The sequence below is a fragment of the Saimiri boliviensis genome, chromosome 9 (assembly GCF_048565385.1).
Source record: "Saimiri boliviensis isolate mSaiBol1 chromosome 9, mSaiBol1.pri, whole genome shotgun sequence".
NCBI lineage: Eukaryota > Metazoa > Chordata > Mammalia > Primates > Cebidae > Saimiri > Saimiri boliviensis.
In genome coordinates, this window is record NC_133457.1 from 71,891,329 (window position 1) to 71,911,014 (window position 19,686).

At 45.9% G+C, this 19,686-nt stretch overlaps 1 protein-coding gene across 1 annotated transcript; it reads right to left on the reverse strand.

Annotated features, from left to right (window-relative positions):
• Nucleotides 1-1,286: 1,286 nt before the first annotated feature.
• LOC101030295 (ral-GDS-related protein) lies at nt 1,287-18,088 on the reverse strand. Its single transcript, XM_039479710.1, is given in 13 exon segments — nt 1,287-1,536; nt 1,694-1,765; nt 2,215-2,286; nt 2,768-2,802; nt 3,241-3,301; nt 4,487-4,611; nt 5,580-5,618; nt 5,620-5,795; nt 6,532-6,641; nt 6,643-6,833; nt 6,968-7,072; nt 7,104-7,276; nt 17,893-18,088. Coding segments are annotated over 13 exon segments (1,605 nt in total).
• Between the last annotated feature and the right edge of the window lie 1,598 nt (nt 18,089-19,686).

Sequence of the window (19,686 nt, forward strand, 5' to 3'; positions counted from 1 at the left end):
TGCTGTGAAACTTTCAATCCAGAGCGTTTCAGATTGCTGGTCCTTGTAGGGGTGGGTCCAGCCAAGACAGATCACCTGTCTCCCTGTTTCAGCCCCCTTTTTTTCAGTTGAACTGTTGGCTCTATCTCCCAGGTGCTCCAGTCACCAGTTGAAATGGCACCTGGATTTGTGTGAGTTTTTGTGTGGAGACCCACTGCACTGGCTGAAACAGCTGCACTGGAGACTCATGGCGCTTTTCTGCCTGGGAATCTCCTGGTCTGTGGGCAGTAAAAATTTGTTTGGAAATGCAGTGATCACTCACCTCTGTGTTATTGCTGGGAACTGCAATCCAGAGCTGTCCTATTTGGCCATCTTGGATTGGTCAAGAATATTTCATGTGTGTACATATACTACATTTTCTTTATCCCTTCTTCTGTGGATGGATAAGTAGGTCGATTTCTTATCTTGTCTACAGTGAATGGTGCTGCAGTCTATATGGGAAAGCAGATAAGTCTTGCATGTATTTATTGCATTTGCATGGAACGTGTACCCAGTAGTAGATAGATGAAATGGTAGTTGTAGTTTTAATGTTTGGAGCAACCTCCCACTTGTTTCTGTAGTGTGTATACTAATTTACATTCCCACAAATTGTGGGTGAGAGTTCCCATCCTTAGAAATCAACATGAACATTTGTCTCTCTCTTTTAATAATTTCTATGTTTCTAGTCACATTCATTTCAATTAGAGTGAAATTGTATGTGTGTTATTTTGGTTGACATTTTTCTCATGAGTAATGATGTTGTTTTCAATGTTATATTTTCTTTGCAGAAAAGTATATTCAAGTTATTTTGCCCATTTTGGTTTGGTGAATAATTTCACTTTTGTTTTTTGTTTATGTCAGTAAAGTTTGCTGCTTAGACCTGTACAAAGACAACCACTTATCAGATGTATGTTTGACCAAATCTTCCTTATAAGCTGTTGGGTGGTTTTTTTTTCTCTTGTGCACAATCTCTAGAGTTTGATATTGTCCCAAATGTGACAGACTAAGAATTGTAAAAGATTGCCTTACTGTTATTGCATTAGAGTTACTTTTATCATTCCAGCAGCTATAGGACATTTTTCATAGTTTTATTCTACTGAAAAAATTTTTAAAAATAACCAACTTAACAACTATAACAAGAGGACATTTAACCAATGATCATGGTCTCCTGTCGCACTTGTAGGAGTTCCAAAGCCTGATCCCGGTCAGCAGGAGCTGTTGGTCTTCAGCAGCAGGAACGGACCTCATGTAGCTGAGCTGCCATCTACCTAGAGGTTGTCCCCTGGTGTCTGCTGTCTGGGTCAAGGATGCTGCAGAGCTAATGTTCTGGGCAGCATCCTGGTGGGGTCCCAGCCACTGCAGGTGCTGAATGTGTGATGCAGGCCTACTGGAATTGGAGCTTCAGCCACATGGCAGCTTGTAGCTGTAGAATAGAGAGGAAGCTGTGAGGCCACCAGGAGCCACACCAGAGTTTCTTTATCCATGCCTGCCCAGCTGGAGTCCTGGGGCTCCAGCAGTCTCCATGCAACAAAGCCTGATGCTGGCCAGGGAGCCATGGTCACAGGCTCTCTGTAGCTGGCCATAAGATGGCCTCTCCCTTCCCTCTGCCCATCTGCTAGACCCTCACCTCTTCTCACTGAGCCACCCCATTGCCTGGAACCAGACCTAAAATGGCTCCTTAGGTGGAAGGTGGTAGTTTTCTGCAGCCATTTGCAGCAGATGCATCTCCTGGAGGACTTGGACCTCCCTAGAGACAGAGAGAGGACAGGATGCTGACAGGGCCTTGGCAGAAGATGCTGAAGGGGGTGTCCTTGGGGAGGGTGGAGCAGGGGCTGGTTTCTGGGACTGTTTTCTTAAGAGGCCTCATGCATCACACACCTGTTCTGAGAGTTGGGTGTAAATAGCCCCATCTCCAGGAATTAGTACTTCATTCCAGTCCCCTACGTGCACCCTCCACTGGGATACATATTTTCCTCCTTTGTGTATCACACCCCTCCAATAAATCTGAGATGCAGGGGATGGAGCCAGGAAGTGTCCTGCACAGTGGGGTCTCTTGACATCCATGTCCCCACCCTTGCACACCCCCAGATGTTCACCTTCCTCCTTTTCTGTTTCAATCACATTTTCGTGTAAGGCAAACTTAGTCCATCAGAAAAGCCTCCTGGCCCATGACCAGCCCCAATTGCAACCCCTCACATGCTGCTGCCAGTGTCACCAGGGTCAGGGGATGTGCACCCAACAGGACTTGGACCTGCATCAGGCACGGGGCTGTAGAGAAAGGGACATGGAAGCTGAGGCTCAGAGATCTCAGAGGCCCCAGCCCTCTCTCATGGCACACTGGAAACTGAGGATGCCTGTAGAAATAATGTGCTCAGCCACTCAGGAATTCCCTGGTCTTGAAGAAGCTCAGTTTTACTCTTCTGCCATTGGTCTCATCCAAGGGAGAGGCTGAGTTCTGCTTAGCCCATATGGCAGAAACCTTGGCAGTCAGACAGCTTGCAGCTTCCCCAATCACGGTCAGAGAATGGTGGCTGCCTAGAGCCTCCATTATTTAAGGATGAGATGGGCCTAACACCCCCACTCAGAGGGGCAGCCATGGGGTTCTCAGGAGAGGAGGTTTGCTAAGGGCTCACATCAAGGGCTCAGTTCAGGATCCTCTCCTCCCAAGCCTCAGGATCCTGGTCCCCATCCTGCCTGCTCCAGGCTCACTTACATCCACATAGTCCTTCATGGCAGTGTCCAGCATCACCTGGTGAGGAAACTCCCCAGGAAGGGGACCACCCCCTGTGCCACGGTGGAATAGTTGTGATGAGCACTGGCCCTTAGGTGCCTGCCCAAGACTCTGTCCCATGAAATCCCATCAACCCCTGTCTCCCAGACTCCCTCCTCAGGTCTCCAACTTGGAGCAGCTGCCTCTCCTAATACTCTCCTTCCTCTTTCCCAGCTGGCCTCCAGGGCCACCAAGCACTCCTCTAGTTACCTCTCTGGTTGAAATTTTAAGAAGTCACAAGGGTGTGTGGCCCCAGCTCTACCCTTCTCCACATTTACTCTGAGCCCAGCTCTCCTGGCCCTTGCTCAGGTCTCACAAATGGAGACGTTTCAAGTCCTGTGGCCACAGTAAGCCAGGGCTGGGAAAGAAGTCCCTACTCTCTTAAGATGGAGGCCTCCCCTGGGAAGGAGGGGCCCTGTCCTCTGACTCCCTGCAGCCACAGGCTCACTCACCTCCTTCTGCTTCTGCACCCTCATCTGGGCTGTCTGGGGGTTCCTCTCCTGGGTGGCCAGAGATCATCACCTGCCAGGTCAAGAACAAAGTCAGAGAAGCTCTTCTCTTCTGACTCATTTATACCCCAACCTCACTGCCCTTGGGCCCTGGAGGACTGGCCTCACAGAGAGGTCGACTCTAACACCATCTGGAGGACCTTTCCCAGATGCTTTCACCCCACACCCCAGCACCACTCCCTATTAGGGTCATGTTTTCTGGAGCCTGAGTGTCCAGACCTCCAGCCAAAAACCATTGTGATGGGAGTCAGACAGTGTGTCTCAGGAGACCTGTCTGAGTGGCACCTGCATGTCTTAGCCCCACTCGAGTCTCTGCCCCATAATCTGGGTTTGAGGCAATGCCAAAGGCTTTACCTCCCCAATGATTTTCCAAGGAAGTGCCCTGCACAGAATTGTCTCTTCCTTCACACAGAGTAGTTGCCTGAGGGGCTGTCTCTGAGTCACAAAGCAGGGTTTTTTCCAGAATGGGGTGACATGATGCTTCTTCATTTTGCATGGAAGGTTCTGAAATCTGGTCAGGAAACATCCCCTAGGGATATGTGAGTCCCCAGGTAATTCTCATGAGCCAACTGGAGCATGTCTCAGTGCTAACCAGTGAGCGTCCTGTGATGTGATTATTTCCTGGTGTCTGCAAAGGGCAGAGTGGGGAGTCTCAGCAAACACACACACACACACACACACACACACACATGCATGCACGTCTGTCCCAAGAGTGTGCCCATTGGGACCCAAAGCTGGAGAGCATGTTGGACTCCCTGGCGCATGAGGTTCCTTTGTTGTCCTCACTGCTGGTGCAGGTAGAGGGCTCATCTTCATGGAGTTACAGTGCAGACAGAAGCAGAAACAGGGAACTGGCTTCCTGAGGAACTGCTAGGCAAGTTACAGGAAGGAAGGAAGCCTCATCTACCATGTCCAACCCACAGCCTGGAGGAAGCTCCATGCCAGCAGAATGGACCAGCCTGGGAGCCAGAGCCCTGCCAATGCTGCAGCTCATCACCTTCGCTCAGCAGCTCAGCAACCATCACCACATTCCATTTCCAGGGCATGCTGCCCCCATGCCCAGACTTGCCCATTGACAAACACACCGCTCTTCCTGTTGGTCCAGAATAGACACTGCTGCAGTATTTCAAGCCAATTTTCAGTAAGAAAATTTGAAATACACCAGGGCCAGTACCCCTTCCAACCTCACCCTTTTCCATGCTCTACAATGCAGAAGGATCTCTCATCTTCTAGTTTCCACTGTACCTTCATGAGCAGGTCTCCACTCAGTTTAATGTCTTTACTGAACAGATCTTTATATTTTCTGGAGCTGCTCTTATGCAGAGAGGAAAGAAAGAAGGATACATTTGGAAATAATGGTGGAGGCATGTGAGTTAAAATTCCTTTTATTTGAGATCCCAATGGAACCCAGCTGCCTTGATAAGAGTTGCCAGTGGGGTGTTCTGAGACCCACTGGCCCCAGGTGATAAGGGTGGGAGGTCTCATGCTGGTCCCTTGGGCCTCATCCCCACCTCTTTTGAGCCACTGTGTGTTGACACAGCTTAGAAATCGGTTGGGCACAGAGTTTCATTGCTGTGTTCAAACACCTGAAAGGCCTCCAGTTTACTTCAACCTGTTCCTGATGTTTCAAAATTCCTTAGTCCTTAGTTGGAAATCCTGACTTAAATTTCCAGGACAGCTTAAAGACTTCATCCACCAGCTTACCCCTGCCTCTAGTGTCCCTGGTGTCCAAGAATCTCCCTGCATCATTGAGAAAGCATCTTGAATCTTATCAGGGAGGAGATCTGTGGTCCATCCTGGGGCTCCTGTGAAATGAGGCACCCCAGGTCAAAACTCCCTACATCTTCTTGAGTCAATTGATTGAAGTGATTTTCATAGCAGAAAGGATGGTGTGGGGTTAGGAGAACTTCTAGTGCTAAGGCTCTCCTGGGAGGAAAGAGTATGAGCCCTGAGGCCCATCATTGGAGCTACACCTTCTCTAGCTTCAGCCTTTTGAGCTGATGTCTCCCCGTCTGGGTGAGGGAGAGGCCCAGAGAGCCACAGGATGGCACAGCTGGGGCCCAATGGGTGTCACACATGAGGATTTTTGTTCAACCCAAGGAGGAGCCCAGGTAGGAAGTGAACAGCCACGACTGGGCCGTGGGAGTCAATGTCAGTGAGCTTCTGGCACGAAGCACCTAGGGGATGTGCAGGGCTTAGACCACAGATGCCAATCCTGAGAGCTGATGGAGAAGAGACAGTTACCACATCTCAGGGAATCCCCAGGCCTTCCCATGGCTTACCCTGGCCACCTTAATCCAGTGCTGCACCACCCTGGACCTCACCCCAGGCCTTCATGCTGTGGTCCCCAAAGTAACGTGTGATGACACAGTTGATCACACTGTGAAACTGGGTAATAGGGGCACAGACAGTGAGTGACACATGCTCCTTGATCATCTTATTCAGCTGGGGCCAGCTGGAGCCCAAGCATTCATAGGACACCACCTTCTTGAATAGATCTTGGGGAGGAGGAAAGTGTCAGGGACACGGCAAACCTCAGCTCAGAGTCACCTACAATCCCAGACGGACTGAGTTGTAGCTCAGAAAGCTATAAAATTGTCTTCAGATCATGGAGGCCTCTGGGTTTGGTTGTCTGCTCACTGCGGGCCCTGAATACATGATGGCCCAGAACTCAACATGGACAGGAAGAGAGAGTGACATTTTTGCGGAAGCCATCCTCACTCATTGTGTGAACCAGAAGGTGACTCAGGCCTGCCCATCCTGATGCCACATTTTCCTCGCATCCTGATCAGTGCCCTGCTTCTTCTCTTCATTTGGATGCACATTCCTCTTGGCAGTTGCAACTAGGGGCTCTGTTTGTATATAAGCCATAGAATCTAGTATGCATCAGGTGCCTAATAAGTGTTGTGGCTAGTGGGGCTACTGGGAAGTGGGGTGAATGACCTGTGGTTGAGCACTGCCACCACCACCTGGCTCAGGCCTCCATCACATGGGCCAGGCCTCTGCCCTGCTTTTTATTAATCCCTTCTCATTCAACCTGCTCAGTCACTCTGTGCAGCTGGCCCTGTTCGTGTCCCATCTCTACCATCCACATATGGACAGAAAACGTTTTTGGGTGAGAAAACTCATCCAGATCATGTGGTTAGTAAGATGAGGACCTGACACTGGATGCTGGTCAGGGAATGGTTGGTCTGAAACTGCTGGTCTCAGAGGCAGAATCTGCCCCCTTCCCACCTTGCAGAGCCCAGTGGCTAACTGCATCTATCAGAGTCAGCTGCTCTACCAGCAGCCTGGCATGCAAAACCATGCTGTCAGGCAGCTCCTCACTGGGATGGTTCTTGAGTCCCAGGACAGGGCCAGGGACATTCTGGGACTGGATGTAGCTCCAGCATTGTTCTTGGAGGGGGCTCTTCCCCTGATGCTGTCACAGGCCCTGGTGCTGAATCTAGAGATCCTGGTGCACCCAGGGCTGCAGGTGACACTGGCTCCACAAACCGGTATTGGAATTGCCTATCACTGAGGACATGGAGCAGGATCTGGAGAATGAGAAAGCCTCACTGCACCAGTCACTTTCCACTGGGCTTTTCAAACACAGAAATGGCCTCATGGAATTTATGGGAATTTCTATCCCAAAACACCACCCTGGAAAGTCTTTCTGGCTGCAGGTCACCTCACCATCTTCCTTGGTGGCTTCTAGAAGAACAGCCTGGATAAGGGCAATGTCCTGCTGATTCTTTAGGCCTAATTCAGGCCAAATGAAGTGCATACAGGCCAACTTAATGTGGAATGCTAAGTTCACGTGTGACAGTCATCCAAAGAGCATCCACGAGGCTTCTACATTGAAGGAAAAATATCTTCTCAACGAAGTTGGGCACAGGAATAAAGTTCCAGGAAGGCCCCAGACAGATGGCATAGCAGGAGATGATTCTATGCAGAAAGGCTGGGACCAGGGCCTCCACCGCTTCTCCCCTGTGCCTAGCTAGAAGTTTCACAGACAAGCCTGGGCAACATAGTGAGACCCAATCTCTAAAAAAAAAAATTAAAATATAACGACACTTGAAACTCAAGAAAAGGAAAGGAGAAGTCTAATTAAATAATGGGCAAAAGGCTTGAACTGAAACTCTAACAAAGAATACATAAATCTGGCAAATAAGCATATGAAAAACCTATTAGAGAATTGCAAATTAAGACAATAAGATGGCTACGAGTTTTGAAAACTTGGAAGCAACCAAGATGTTCTTCAGTAAGTGAATTAATAAATAAACTGTGCTATGTTAAGATGATGGAATAGAACCCAGTGCTGAAAGAAATGAGCTCTCAAGCCATGGAAAGACATATAAGTACCTCAGTACCTGAACTATGTATTGCTGAGGGAGAGAAAGCATTCTGTAAAGGCCCTACACTGTGTCATTACAGTGGCCTGACATTCTGTAAAAAGCTGTGAAATGCCAAACTATGGGGAGGCCACAAGACCCATTTACTATACGTTTCCTGCTTTCTCTTTTCCTAAAGCCTCATGTCCTCAGTAATTTTCTAATAGTGAAGCTTCCATTCTAGAAGCCATGTGACCAAGAAGTAAGACTTAATTTAGAGTATTTACTCTAGTTAAGATAATTTCTAAAGCATTGTATTCTGATATACAAAACATGGGACAACCATCCTGACACTCCCAGGTGGTCACAGCAGTCAGCCACCACTGACAGCTGACCCCTACCCTCCCTTGAATCACAGTGTCCACCAGGCAGCCACAGTATACCTTTCACGTGCCATGCTTTTCTCACTTACCATGTCAGTATGTTCCCAGTTACCATGTCAGTATATTCCCAATCCTTACTGTATATGTTTTAAATTATCTTGTTTCTGATAAGCTTCAAAACATTTGGTTTAGATCTTGCTTCACTAACAGGAGAAAGGAAATTGAGAACCATCACCCCACAGTCCCTCCCCCGCCAAATCACACTCTTAAATAACACGGGGTTCCATTTAAAAGCTATACTTTAGTATGGAATTTAACCTTGAATTGAACTGCTTGTTTCATGCAAAAATATTTTTTAAATGACAGTATTTTCATGTTGTACCTTCATGCAAATCACTATATCTATCTTTCTTGTACATGCCATGACTTTTTGGAAGTCCCCTCAGAGACCTGAATGATAAGAAGGACCCAGCCATGCAATGGTCTGGAAGAAGGGCATTCTAGAGAGAGGGACCAGGAAGTGAAAACAAGCTTAGCAGATTTGAGGCATGTGGCTGGTGGGAGAATCATAGGCAGCGAGGTGCAGGGAGCAAGTTGTGAAGGGTGTGGCAAAGCTAGGCCAGGAGTTTGGAATTTACTAGAAGGCATCAGGAAGCTGGTAGAGGAATGTGGGTAGGGGAGTGGTGCAATCCCTCTGGCTGCTCTGTGTGGACGTGGAGTGAGAAGGTGGGAAGGTAGGAGTGAAACTAGTTAGGAATCATTTTGTAGTCCAGACGATGGTGGCCTGGACCAGGGCAATAGTAGTGGAGATGTACTCAGGTGAATAGATATACATATGGGTGGAATTGACAGGACTTTATGACCATTTGGATGAAGGAAAAGCGTGACTCCTTGGATTTTACCTCCAGCAACTGGCTGGATTGTGGTGCCATTGACTGAGTTGGAGTGGATTGTGGAAGATAAATTTTGGGGAGGAAAATACAAATGCAGTTTTGATGAACTTACAGAGATTTCTGTAAGACAGGAAAGTGGAGATGACAAACAGATAGCTGGCTCTTTGAGCCTAGAGCACAGGAAAGAGGATTGGTCTAGACATAAATTTGGTTCAGGGCACAGGAAGCTCTGGTTAGGCCCTCAGAGACAGTACTGCTCAAGGCACAGGCGCTAAGCTGTCTGATACTAACACTAAGCTCTCCAGCACAGTAGCCACTAGCCACATGTCACTGTTGGGCACTTGATATGTGGCTTGTCTGATTTCAGATGTGCTGCAAGTATGAAGTTAACACTAGATTTTGAGGAGTTAGTGTGGAAAAAAGAATGTAGAACATCTCATTAATAATTTTTATACTGGGACAGGTATGCTGGCTCATGCCTAATATCTTAGTACTTTGGGAGGCCAAGGTTTGGGGGATCACGAGGTCAGGAGATCAAGACCATCCTGGCCAATATGATGAAACCCTGTTCCTACTAAAAAACACAAAAAATTAGCTGGGTATTGTGGTGGGTGCCTACAGTCCCAGCTTCTCGGGAGGCTGAGGCAGGAGAATTGACTGAACTCATGATTGCAGTGAGCTGAGATCGTGCGACTGCACTCCAGCCTGGTGACAGAGTAAGATTCCATATGAAAAAAAAATTATTTTAATTCTTATTATACATTCAGGTACTAATAGTTTGTGTATACGGGACTAGACAGAATACATTATTATTAGTTATCATTTTTATTATTTTTATAATGACAAGAGTTTCACTCCTGTTGCCCAAACTGGAGTGCAATGGTGCAATCTCAGCTCACTGCAACTTCTGCCCGCTGGATTGAAGTGATTCTCCTGCCTCAGCCTCCTGAGTAACTGGGATTGCATGCATGCACCGCCATGCCTGGCTAATTTTTTATGGGTTTCACCATGTTAGCCAGGCTGGCCTCGAACTCCTGACCTCAGGTGATCTGCCTGCCTTGGCCTCCCAAAGTGCTGGGATTACAGGTGGGAGCCACGGCACCCAGCCTATTATTATTATTTTGTAGAGATGAGGCCTTACTATGTTGCCTAGGCTGGTTTCAACCTCTTGAGTTTAAGCTATCCTCTTGCCTCAGCCTCCCATACTGCTGGGATTACAGGAGTGGGCCACTGTGGCTGATCATAAAATAAATGTATTATTAAAATTAATTCCACCTATTTATTTTTACGTTTTAAAATTTGGCTACTAGAAAATTAAAATCACATTTTTTTGGTTTGTTTTTGTTTTCTAAGACAGGGTCTCACTCTGTCACTCAGGCTGGAGTGCAGTGACATAATCTCAGCTCACTGCAACCTCTGCCTCTCAGGTGGAAGCAATTCCCCTGCCTCAGCCTCCCTCCTAAGTAGCTGAAATCACAGGTGCATGCCACCACACCTGGCTAATTTTTTTATTTTAGTAGAGATGGGGTTTCACCATGGTGGCCAGGCTGGTCTCAAACTCCTGGCTTCACGTGATCTGCCTGCCTTGGCCTCCCATAGTGCTGGGATGTATTTCTAATGCTATATAGGGTAGGGTTTGTGTATCATAGGGTGTGGCAGATTAGGGCACTGGGGGCAGCAGTGGTTAGGAAATCAAGAGGCATTTACAATGAAGCAATCATGGGAAACACAGAGAAGGGGTTGGCCTAACTCTGTCTGGCTCTCTTTGCTGACACCTTGTCAGAGCACAACTGTAGCACACCCCCTTGGATTTCCCAACCCCGTGGCTGTCTCAGTTGGAGTTCAGGAATAGGCAGGAGAGGGCCCCCTTGAGATGGTAGCCTGAATCACTCAAGAAGTTGCTGGTACTTCAGGTCCTGATCTCATTCTCTTCCTTTAACTGCAGCTGACATCACTGTGCTAGGGGAACATTTCCACCCCTTGGGCTGAGCAGGGTATGCCAACCAACAGCTGGGTAGTCAAGGCAATAGAGCTCACAGAGGTTAACTTACATGAAGTGAATGTGACTGTAACCAGTTTTCATTCATTATAATTCTAAACATCATGTCTAAATTGCCTGTAGTTTAGTGTTTCTAGTTACTAGGGAGAAGAGAGCAGTGGGATGATTGGAGTCAAGATTGAATTCACTTCAGTGGGTTTGGTGTGACTTTTGTGAGTACCGCTATGTGCCAGACACTGTGTTGTTAACTATGTAGTCCTCAAGGAATATCTGTCTAAGCACTTTTATACAGGGAGAAATGTGTAGAGGGATAGAGACCCAGGAGAGCTTGGAGGAAGTGCAATTCATGATCGTGCATGGGTATGTGATTCTTTGAACTCAGAGACAGTGCCAGGTAGCATCAGTGCAGACAGTCAGGATTTAGCCATGCAGTGGAGGGGTGGAGAGTGGGTTTTGCAAGTACAGGGACAGAAGGAAAGGACATGACTCAAGGAAGGACAGGGAGATTTGTTTGGCCACGTGGAGTAGGGTCCTAGGAAAACAAAGATGGTGCCAGATCTTGAGAGTCCTTGGTTTCCAGGTTAAGGAGATTGGATGACTTTATTTTATTTTCCCTTTTTTCATAACTCAGGGAAAGAGATTGGACTTTGGATTGTAGGTACTTAAGCGCTTTTGAGGAGTGACTGAGCTGGGTACCACTGTGCTTAGAAAGAAAAAACCATACAGTGCTTCTGTTTTCATGGAAATAAAATAAAATAAAATAAAATATTAAAAAAAGAAGAAACCGTGTTACTGGAGCTTTTTGGTGCTCAAGGGCAGGGTAGGAGAGGAAAAGGAGTTTGTGTGTTGAATGCAGGGAGGTAAAGAGCCCCTCTGAGTCTAGCGAATTGGCAAATAAGGCAGAGTGGTAGAGCAGTTAAAAGTATTTATTTTAGGAATGGAAAGACCTATATTTAAACACTAATCCTATAAATTTTTAAAGGAAATTTTATTTTTTGAGATGGAGTCTCACTCTGTCCCCAGGCTGGAGCACAGTGATAAGATCTTGGCTCCCTGCAACCTCTGCCTCCCGGGTTCAAGCAATTCTCCTGCCTGAGCCTCCTCAGTAGCTGGGACTACAGACTCACACCACCAGGTCCATGCCACTAGGCCCAGCTAATTTTTGTATTTTTAGCAGACAGGGTTTCACCATGTCAACCAGGATGGTCTCAAACTCTTGACCTCATAATCCTCCTGACTTGGCCTCCCGAAGTGCTGGGATTACTGGCATGAGCTACCGTACCCAGCCTAATTTTTTCCTGGTAATAGCTTTCTTGAGATATAATTCACATCCCATACAATTCACCCTCTGAAGTATACAATTCAACTGTGTTTAGTGTGTTTATAGTTATACAACAACTACTACAATAATTTTACTTTTTATAAATAAAGATACTCACATACCATAAATAGAGATAGAATAAAACTCACCATTTTAAAGCATTCAAATCAGTGGTTTTTGGTATATTCATAAGGTTGTGCACAAATCATCACAATCTAATTCCAGACTATTTTCATCAACCCAGAAAGACATCTTTATCCATTAGCAGTTACTCCCCATTCCCTTTCCTTCCAGTTCCTGAACACCACTGATTCATTTTCTGTCTCAGTGAATTTGCCTATTCTGGGCATTTTCTATGGATAGACTCAAATAACATGTAGCTTTTTGTGTCTGGCTTCTTCCACTAAGTGTGATGTTTCCAAGGTACACCCATGTTGTAGCACGTATCATTACTTCATTTCTTTTTATGGTTGAGTAATATTCCATTTTATGGACAGACCACATTTTGTTTATCCATTCAATAGTTGATGGACATTTGGCTTGTTTCCACTTTTTGCTATTCAGCTATTAGGAATAATGCTACTGTGAACATTCTGTACAGGTTTTTGTGTGTACATATGTTAAAACTTTTTTAAAAAATTATGTATTTCAAGAGACAGGGTCTCACTGTGTTGCACAAGCTGGAGTGCAGTGGCATGATCATACCTCACTGCAGCCTCGCAATTCCAGGCTCACAGGATCCTCCTATCTCAGCCTCTGGAGTCACTGGGGCCACAGGAATGCACTACCATACCCACTAATTTAAAAAATGTTTTTTGTTTTTTTTGAGACAGTGTCTCACTTTGTCACCCAAGCTGGAGTGCAGTGGCTCAATCTCGGCTCACTGCAACCTCCACCTCTCAGGTTCAAATGATTCTCCTGCCTCAGCCTCCTGAGTAGCTGGGATTACAGGCGTGCACCACCACACCCAACTAATTTTTGCATTTTTAGTAGAGATGGGGTATCACCATATTGGCCAGGCTGGTTTCAATCTCCTGATCTTGTGATCCACCCACCTTGGCCTCCCAAACTGCTGGAATTACAGATGTGAGACACAGCATCCAGCCAAAATTTTTTGTTTTGAGACAGGTCTCCCTCTCTCACCTGGGGTGGGGTACAGTGATGTGGCCACGGCTCACTGGAACCTCAACCTTCTGTGCCCAACTGATCCTCCCACTTCAGCCTCCTGAATGGCTGAGACTCACATATCATCACATCTGACTGAATTTTGTATTTCTTTGTAGAGACGATGTTTCATCATTTTGCCCAGGCTGGATTTGAACTCCTGAGCTCAAGCAATCCACCTGCCTTGGCCTCCGAAATTACTGACATTACAGGTGGGAACCACCATACCTAGCTTCTTAAATTTCTTTATTTTTTATTTTTTAATAGAGATGGGGTCTTGCTATGTTTCTCAGAATTAAGTCCTGGCCTCAAGTGGTGCTTCTGCCTTGGCTTCCCAAAGTGCTGAGATTATATACATAAGTTACCATGCCCAGCCCCCATTTTTATGTTGGAATTATTTATTTGTCTTTTTATATTTGAACTGTGGGTGGTCTTTTTTTTTTTTTTTTTTTTTTTCCCTGAGATGGAGTTTCCCTCTGCACCCCGGCTGGACTGCAATGGTGGAATCTTAGCTCACTGCAATCTCCACCTCTTGAGTTTAAGAATTCTCTTGCCACAGCCACCAAAGTAGCTGGAATTACAGGTACATGCCACTATGCCCAGCTAATTTTTATATTTTTAGTAGAGACAGGGTCTCACTATATTGGTGAGGCTGGTCTTGAACTACTGACATAGTGATCTGCCTGACTTGGCCTCCCAAAGTGCCAGGGTTACAGGCATGTGCCACCGTGCTAAGTGGAATTGTGGGAGTTCTTAATCTCTTCTGTATACTACAGCCTTATGAGGTAGGACATTTGCAAATATTTCTGTTATTCTGTGGGTTGTTGTTTGATTTTCTGTCATAGTGTCATAAAATGGAAAAAAATTTTGATGAAGTCCAGTTTATCTATTTTTCCTTTAGTTACTTGTGCTTGAGGTGTCATAGCTAAGAAACCATGAAGATTTACATCTATGTTTTCTTCTAAGAGTTTAACCATTTTACCTATTACACTTGGGTTTTTGATCTATTTTTAGTTAATTTTGTATGTGGTGTGGGTAGAGGTCTACTTTATTTTTTTCTATGCAGATATTGAGCTGTACCAGTACCATTTTAGGAAACACTATTCTTTCCCCCATTTTCTTTCCACCCTTTTCTAAAATCAGTTGCCCATAAATGTATCCCTGCCACTTTTTTTTCCAATCCTGCTCCTTCCATAAGCTATCACTTTTTAGCTCTGTAATTTAAGCCTCAGTTTTCTCATCTGTGAAATAACAATAATATCCAGGACTGACTCACCCATCAGGCACAAGAGGCTCAATATTCTAGGTCCCATGGTACTTTTAGGGGTCCATAAAAACATTTTAGTTGTTTTTTGGCTAGGCATGGTGGCTCACACCTGTAATCCCAACACTTTGGGAGGCCAAGGGGGGCCTTTCATTTGAGGTTAGGAGTTCGAGACCGGTCTGGCCAACATAGTGAAAGTCTGTCTTTAATAAAAATACAAAACTCAGGTGCCTATAATGCCAGCTACTTGGGAGACTGAAGCAGGAGAATCACTTGAACCCAGGGGCAGAAGTTGCAGTGAACCAAGATTGTGCCACTGCTTTCTAACCTGGGCAAGAGCAGTCTTAATATATAATATTATTATATAATATTAAGACAATATTAAGTATACCTATGTTAATTCTGTTGTAAAATAGAATTTTTAGTATTTTTTGTATAGAAGAAGGAGCTTACATAGGCAATGGTGTCTCAGACCCACAAAAATCCTACTGTGGCCCTGACGATATCTATCTCACAGAGTTATCATGAGGATGCAATGTAATAATCATGTCAAACCCCATGTGCTGTGCTGGCCCGTAGTAGGCCATCAGTATGTGGTCAGTATTTATGGAATATCTGAGAGGATCTCATTTATCTGTCTGGGCCCCTCTAGCAGAACAAGGTGCTAGCACTTTGACAGGCTGGTGCATTGACTGTGCAAACCCATGAAGGAACCACTTAGTGAGCTCAAGGGAAGGTCAGTGCTAAGGAGCTGGCCCTCTGCCCCAGTTTCTGGCTCTGACACCTCTGAGGGTTCAGGGGCACCTGTGGCATCACCAGGCAGAGAGAGAGTTGCTGAGGTGGAGAAGACAGAGGCAGTGGAGGGTTGCTATGCCTCAGCGCCTGTGCGTGGGGTTGGTAAATCTCCCTAGCTGCCACTCCCTGCCTTTGTTAGGCAGAGACCTGGTGTTCACCTGGGTGGAGAAGGCAATGACTGCAAGTGACTTAAATGGCTCTGACAGCCAATGTTCTTTTTTAATTTTTTTTTTTTTTTTTTTTTTTTTTTGAGACAGGGTGTCACTCTGTCACCCAGGTTGCAGTGCAGTGGCACAGTCTTGGCTTATTGCAACCAATGTTCTTCAAATTAAGCTAAAATTAACCGTTTTGTTTATTTTTTTATTTTTTGAGATGGATTCTCACTCTGTTGCCACGCTAAAGTACAGTGACATGATTTTGTCTCAGATTCTCCCGCCTCAGTCTCCCAAGTAGCTGGGACTACAGGCGTGTGCCACCAAGCCCAGCTAACTTTTCTATTTTTAGTAGAGATAGTACTTAACCATGTTGCCAGAATGATCTCAATCTCTTGACCTTGTGATCCACCTGCCTGGTCTCCCAAAGTGCTGGGATTACAGGCGTGAGCCACAGTCCCTGGCCCATTTATTTATTTAGTAGAGACGGGATCTTGCTATGTTGTCCAGGCTGGAGTACAGTAGCTATTTATAGGTGTACTGATCAGCACAGGACTTTCGACCTGTTCACTTTCTGACCTGGGCCTGTTCACCCCTCCTTAGGCCGCTGGTGGTCCCTCGCTCCTGGGAGGTCACCATATTGATGTTGAACTCAGTGTGGATATCCAATTGGCAGAGTGCACTCTAGCCCAGAATTCAGGGACTCAAGCCAGCCTCCCATGTCCCTTGGACTACAGGTATGCACCAAAATTACCATTTTAAAGTGTACGATTCAATGGCATTTAGTACATTTATAATATTAGGCAACCATTACCTCTATACAGTTCTAAAATATGTTTATCATCCCAAAAAGAAAGCTTATACTACTCAAACAGTCACTTACCATTCCTCCCTTGCCTCAGGCCCTGGCAGCCACTTATCTGCTTTCTGTCTCTATGAATTTGCCTACTCTGGACATTTAATATAAATGGAGTCATGAAATACATGACCTTTTGTGTCTGGCTTCCTTTACTCAGCATTTTTTTTTTATTTTTAAATTTTATTTATTTATTTATTTTGAGACAGAGTCTTGTATTTTTAGTAGAGATGAAGTTTCACTAAACAATGATTGCACCCAACCATTGTTTGCTTTTTTGATTATAGCCATCCTAATGGGTGGGCAGGCAGTGGTATCTCATTGTGGTTTTGATTTGTGGCTTCAATTTGTATTTCCCGCTGGGTGTGGTGGCTAATGCTTGTAATCTCAGCACTTTGGGAGGCCAAGGTGAGCAGATCATCTGAGGTCAGGAGTTCAAGACTAGCCTGGCCAACATAGTGAAACCTCATTTGTACTAAAAATAGAAAAATTAGCCAGGCATGATGGCAGGTGTCTGTAATGCTAGCTACTTGGGAGGCTGAGGCAAGAAGGATCCATCTAAAAAAAATTTTTTTTTGTATTTCCCTAATGATTAATGGCATTGAGCTCCTTTTCATGTACTTGTTATCATTTGTTCTGTTTTCTTTTGCTTTTTTGTTTTTGAGACGGAGTCTTACATTGTTGTCCAGACTGGAGTGCAGTGGCATGATCTTGGCTCACTGCAACCTCTACCTTTCAGATTCAAGCGATTCTTCTGCCTCAGCCTCCCGAGTAGCTGGGACTACAGGCATGTGCCACCAAGCCCAGGTAATTTTTATACTTGTAGTAGAGACAGTGTTTCACCACATTGCCCAGGCTGGTGTTGAACTCCTGGCCTCAGATGATCTGCCCATCTTGCCCTTCCAAAGTGGTGGGCCACTGTGCCTGGCCTGTTATATTTTCTCGAGCAGAATCAAGCCCTGTTTGGATGCCAGGTTGCACAGAATGGTGTTACAGAGGAGTTTCTTAGATGTGCCTATGTCGTCATCTGAGATTCTTTTGATCTAAGCCTGATGAATTCTCCACCTGTCCCTATAAGAAAACCTTGTCCTTGGGGACAGAGTTTGCACTGAGCTGAACACAGGCCACTGCACTCCAACCTGGGAGACAGAGAGACTCTGTCTCAGGGGGAAAAAAAAAAAGAAAAAAGAAACCTTGCCCTGTAGGAGTCCCCTTCTCTGGGCATTATCTAGCCTCAGATGTTAAATATACAGTCTAGGTGTCCTCTCTGCCTCATGTGTCTTTCAGACCCCTTCTCTAGCTGGCCTCATCTCAGTTCTTGCCTTAGGTCTTGGGCCTTTCCTGCTGGCCATAGTGTTCCAAAGGAATAACAATTGTGTCTTTGGGAGCTCTTCTCTTTGCCTGATAAATTCCTGTTTGTTTAACCCTGGTGCTGTTCCAAGTCAAGGCCCTCACCAACTTCGAAAGTCACCTTAGCAGGTTCTTCAGTTGGAGCCACTGGTGCTCCTTCCATTGTGTCCCTAGTTGCCTTGTAGACCTCTGTCTCACAGGGACACACCGAGCCCTGGTGCTGTTCCAAGTGAAGGCCCTCACCAACTTCAAAAGTCACCTTAGCAGGCTCTGCAGTTGGAGTCACCAGTGCTCCTTCCATCGTGTCCCCAGCTGCCTCATAGATTTCTGTCTCACAGGGACACATGGACCCCTAATGCTGTTCCATATGGGTGCTGGCCCTGGGGCACCACACACAACAGGTCAGTGTATTCCCCATAATGTACCTCTACTCCTGTCTGCCACCACCTGTGCCTCTGGTCACCACTTTGGCCATGCACTCCCACTGTCCTAGGCAGAAGCTGTGCTGAACTTGCAGAAATGCTCTTGCCTGCTCTTTGCCTGCCCTGCCCCAGCAGGGGGCTAATGCCAAGGCCCACACCCCACCACCTCCCTTGAGTTTACTTGTCTGGGAGGGTGAAGACCTGCTGGCTTATTGAATAAGTTATGCACCCAACAAGTGCTGAGAGAAACAACTTTCTGAGAGAGTACAGAGGGAAATGTTCCTCCTTCTGCAGTCACCTACAGACTAAAGCCCACTGGCTCAAGTAGGAGCCAAGGCTTGTGTGTCACAGTGCCCCACCCCACACCGCATAATACCCCACCCTGGCTGCCCCCTCCCCCACAGCTCAGAATGCTCCTGCCTGGGCTGCCCCACCCCGTGTCTTATGATGTTGCTGCTCTCCTGACCCCTAGTGTAGTGCCAGTGGGACTAAGGTTTTCATTTATCTCCAGCTTTCCTGAGCTTTTAACTCCTAAGAAAAGCACAGAATGATTTGTTACTCGAAACCATCTTGCCCTATGAATTCTACACAAAGCTTCAGTTAGTAGAGTGGGTCCCATTAGCAACTAAGATGAACAACTTTTATTTGCTGACTGAATTTAGATACACCTGAATTGTTGATTGCTAAATACTCCTTTCCTGAGTCCCCAGCTGCCCCATAGACAGGGAGGGGTATTTACTCCTCTCCTGTCTTCCAATGAGTGGTAGTTTTTATCTGCAATGTGACCACAGCAATCCCCGGAACCCTAGCTGTACTCTCAATAAAGGGTTATGACTTTGTGTCTTGAACCACACCTTAGGACCCATCCTGTCTCCACCTCCTTCTCCATAAAATAGAAACCTAACTTGTCCCTTTCCAAGCTCTGAAATGCTGAAACTTACCAACTTCCTTTTCTCCCCTCTTTCTTCCCTCCATGGCAGGGATTTTCAGATTTTATTTCTTTACTAACAAAGCACTAAGTATGATTTTGTCATACAAAGTTGAGAGCCACAAAGTGGGGCACCACAGTCCTAATTCAATAAAGATGAATACTCAACGTCTGGCAAGCAGTATGTGCCTGACAGCATCCCCACTGTGCTATGCTCATTTAACCCTCTGAGCATTAAACCCTCTAATGCTCAGAGGGTTAAATGAGCATAGCACAAAAAAATCTCATTTTACAGATTTTACAGAAGTTGAGATGGAGAGGATACATAACCTCCCCAAAGTTACATGACTGCTTAGGATGGAGTCACAACTTGATCCCAGATACTCTGAATTTCCTAAATCCTCAATATGGTTATCAGGAAGTGTATTAGTCCATTTTCAAACTGATATAAAGAAATACCTGAGGTTGGGTAATTTATAAAGAAAAAAGATTAAATCGACTCACAGTTCTGCATGGCTGGAGAGGCCTTAAGAAACTTATAATCATAGC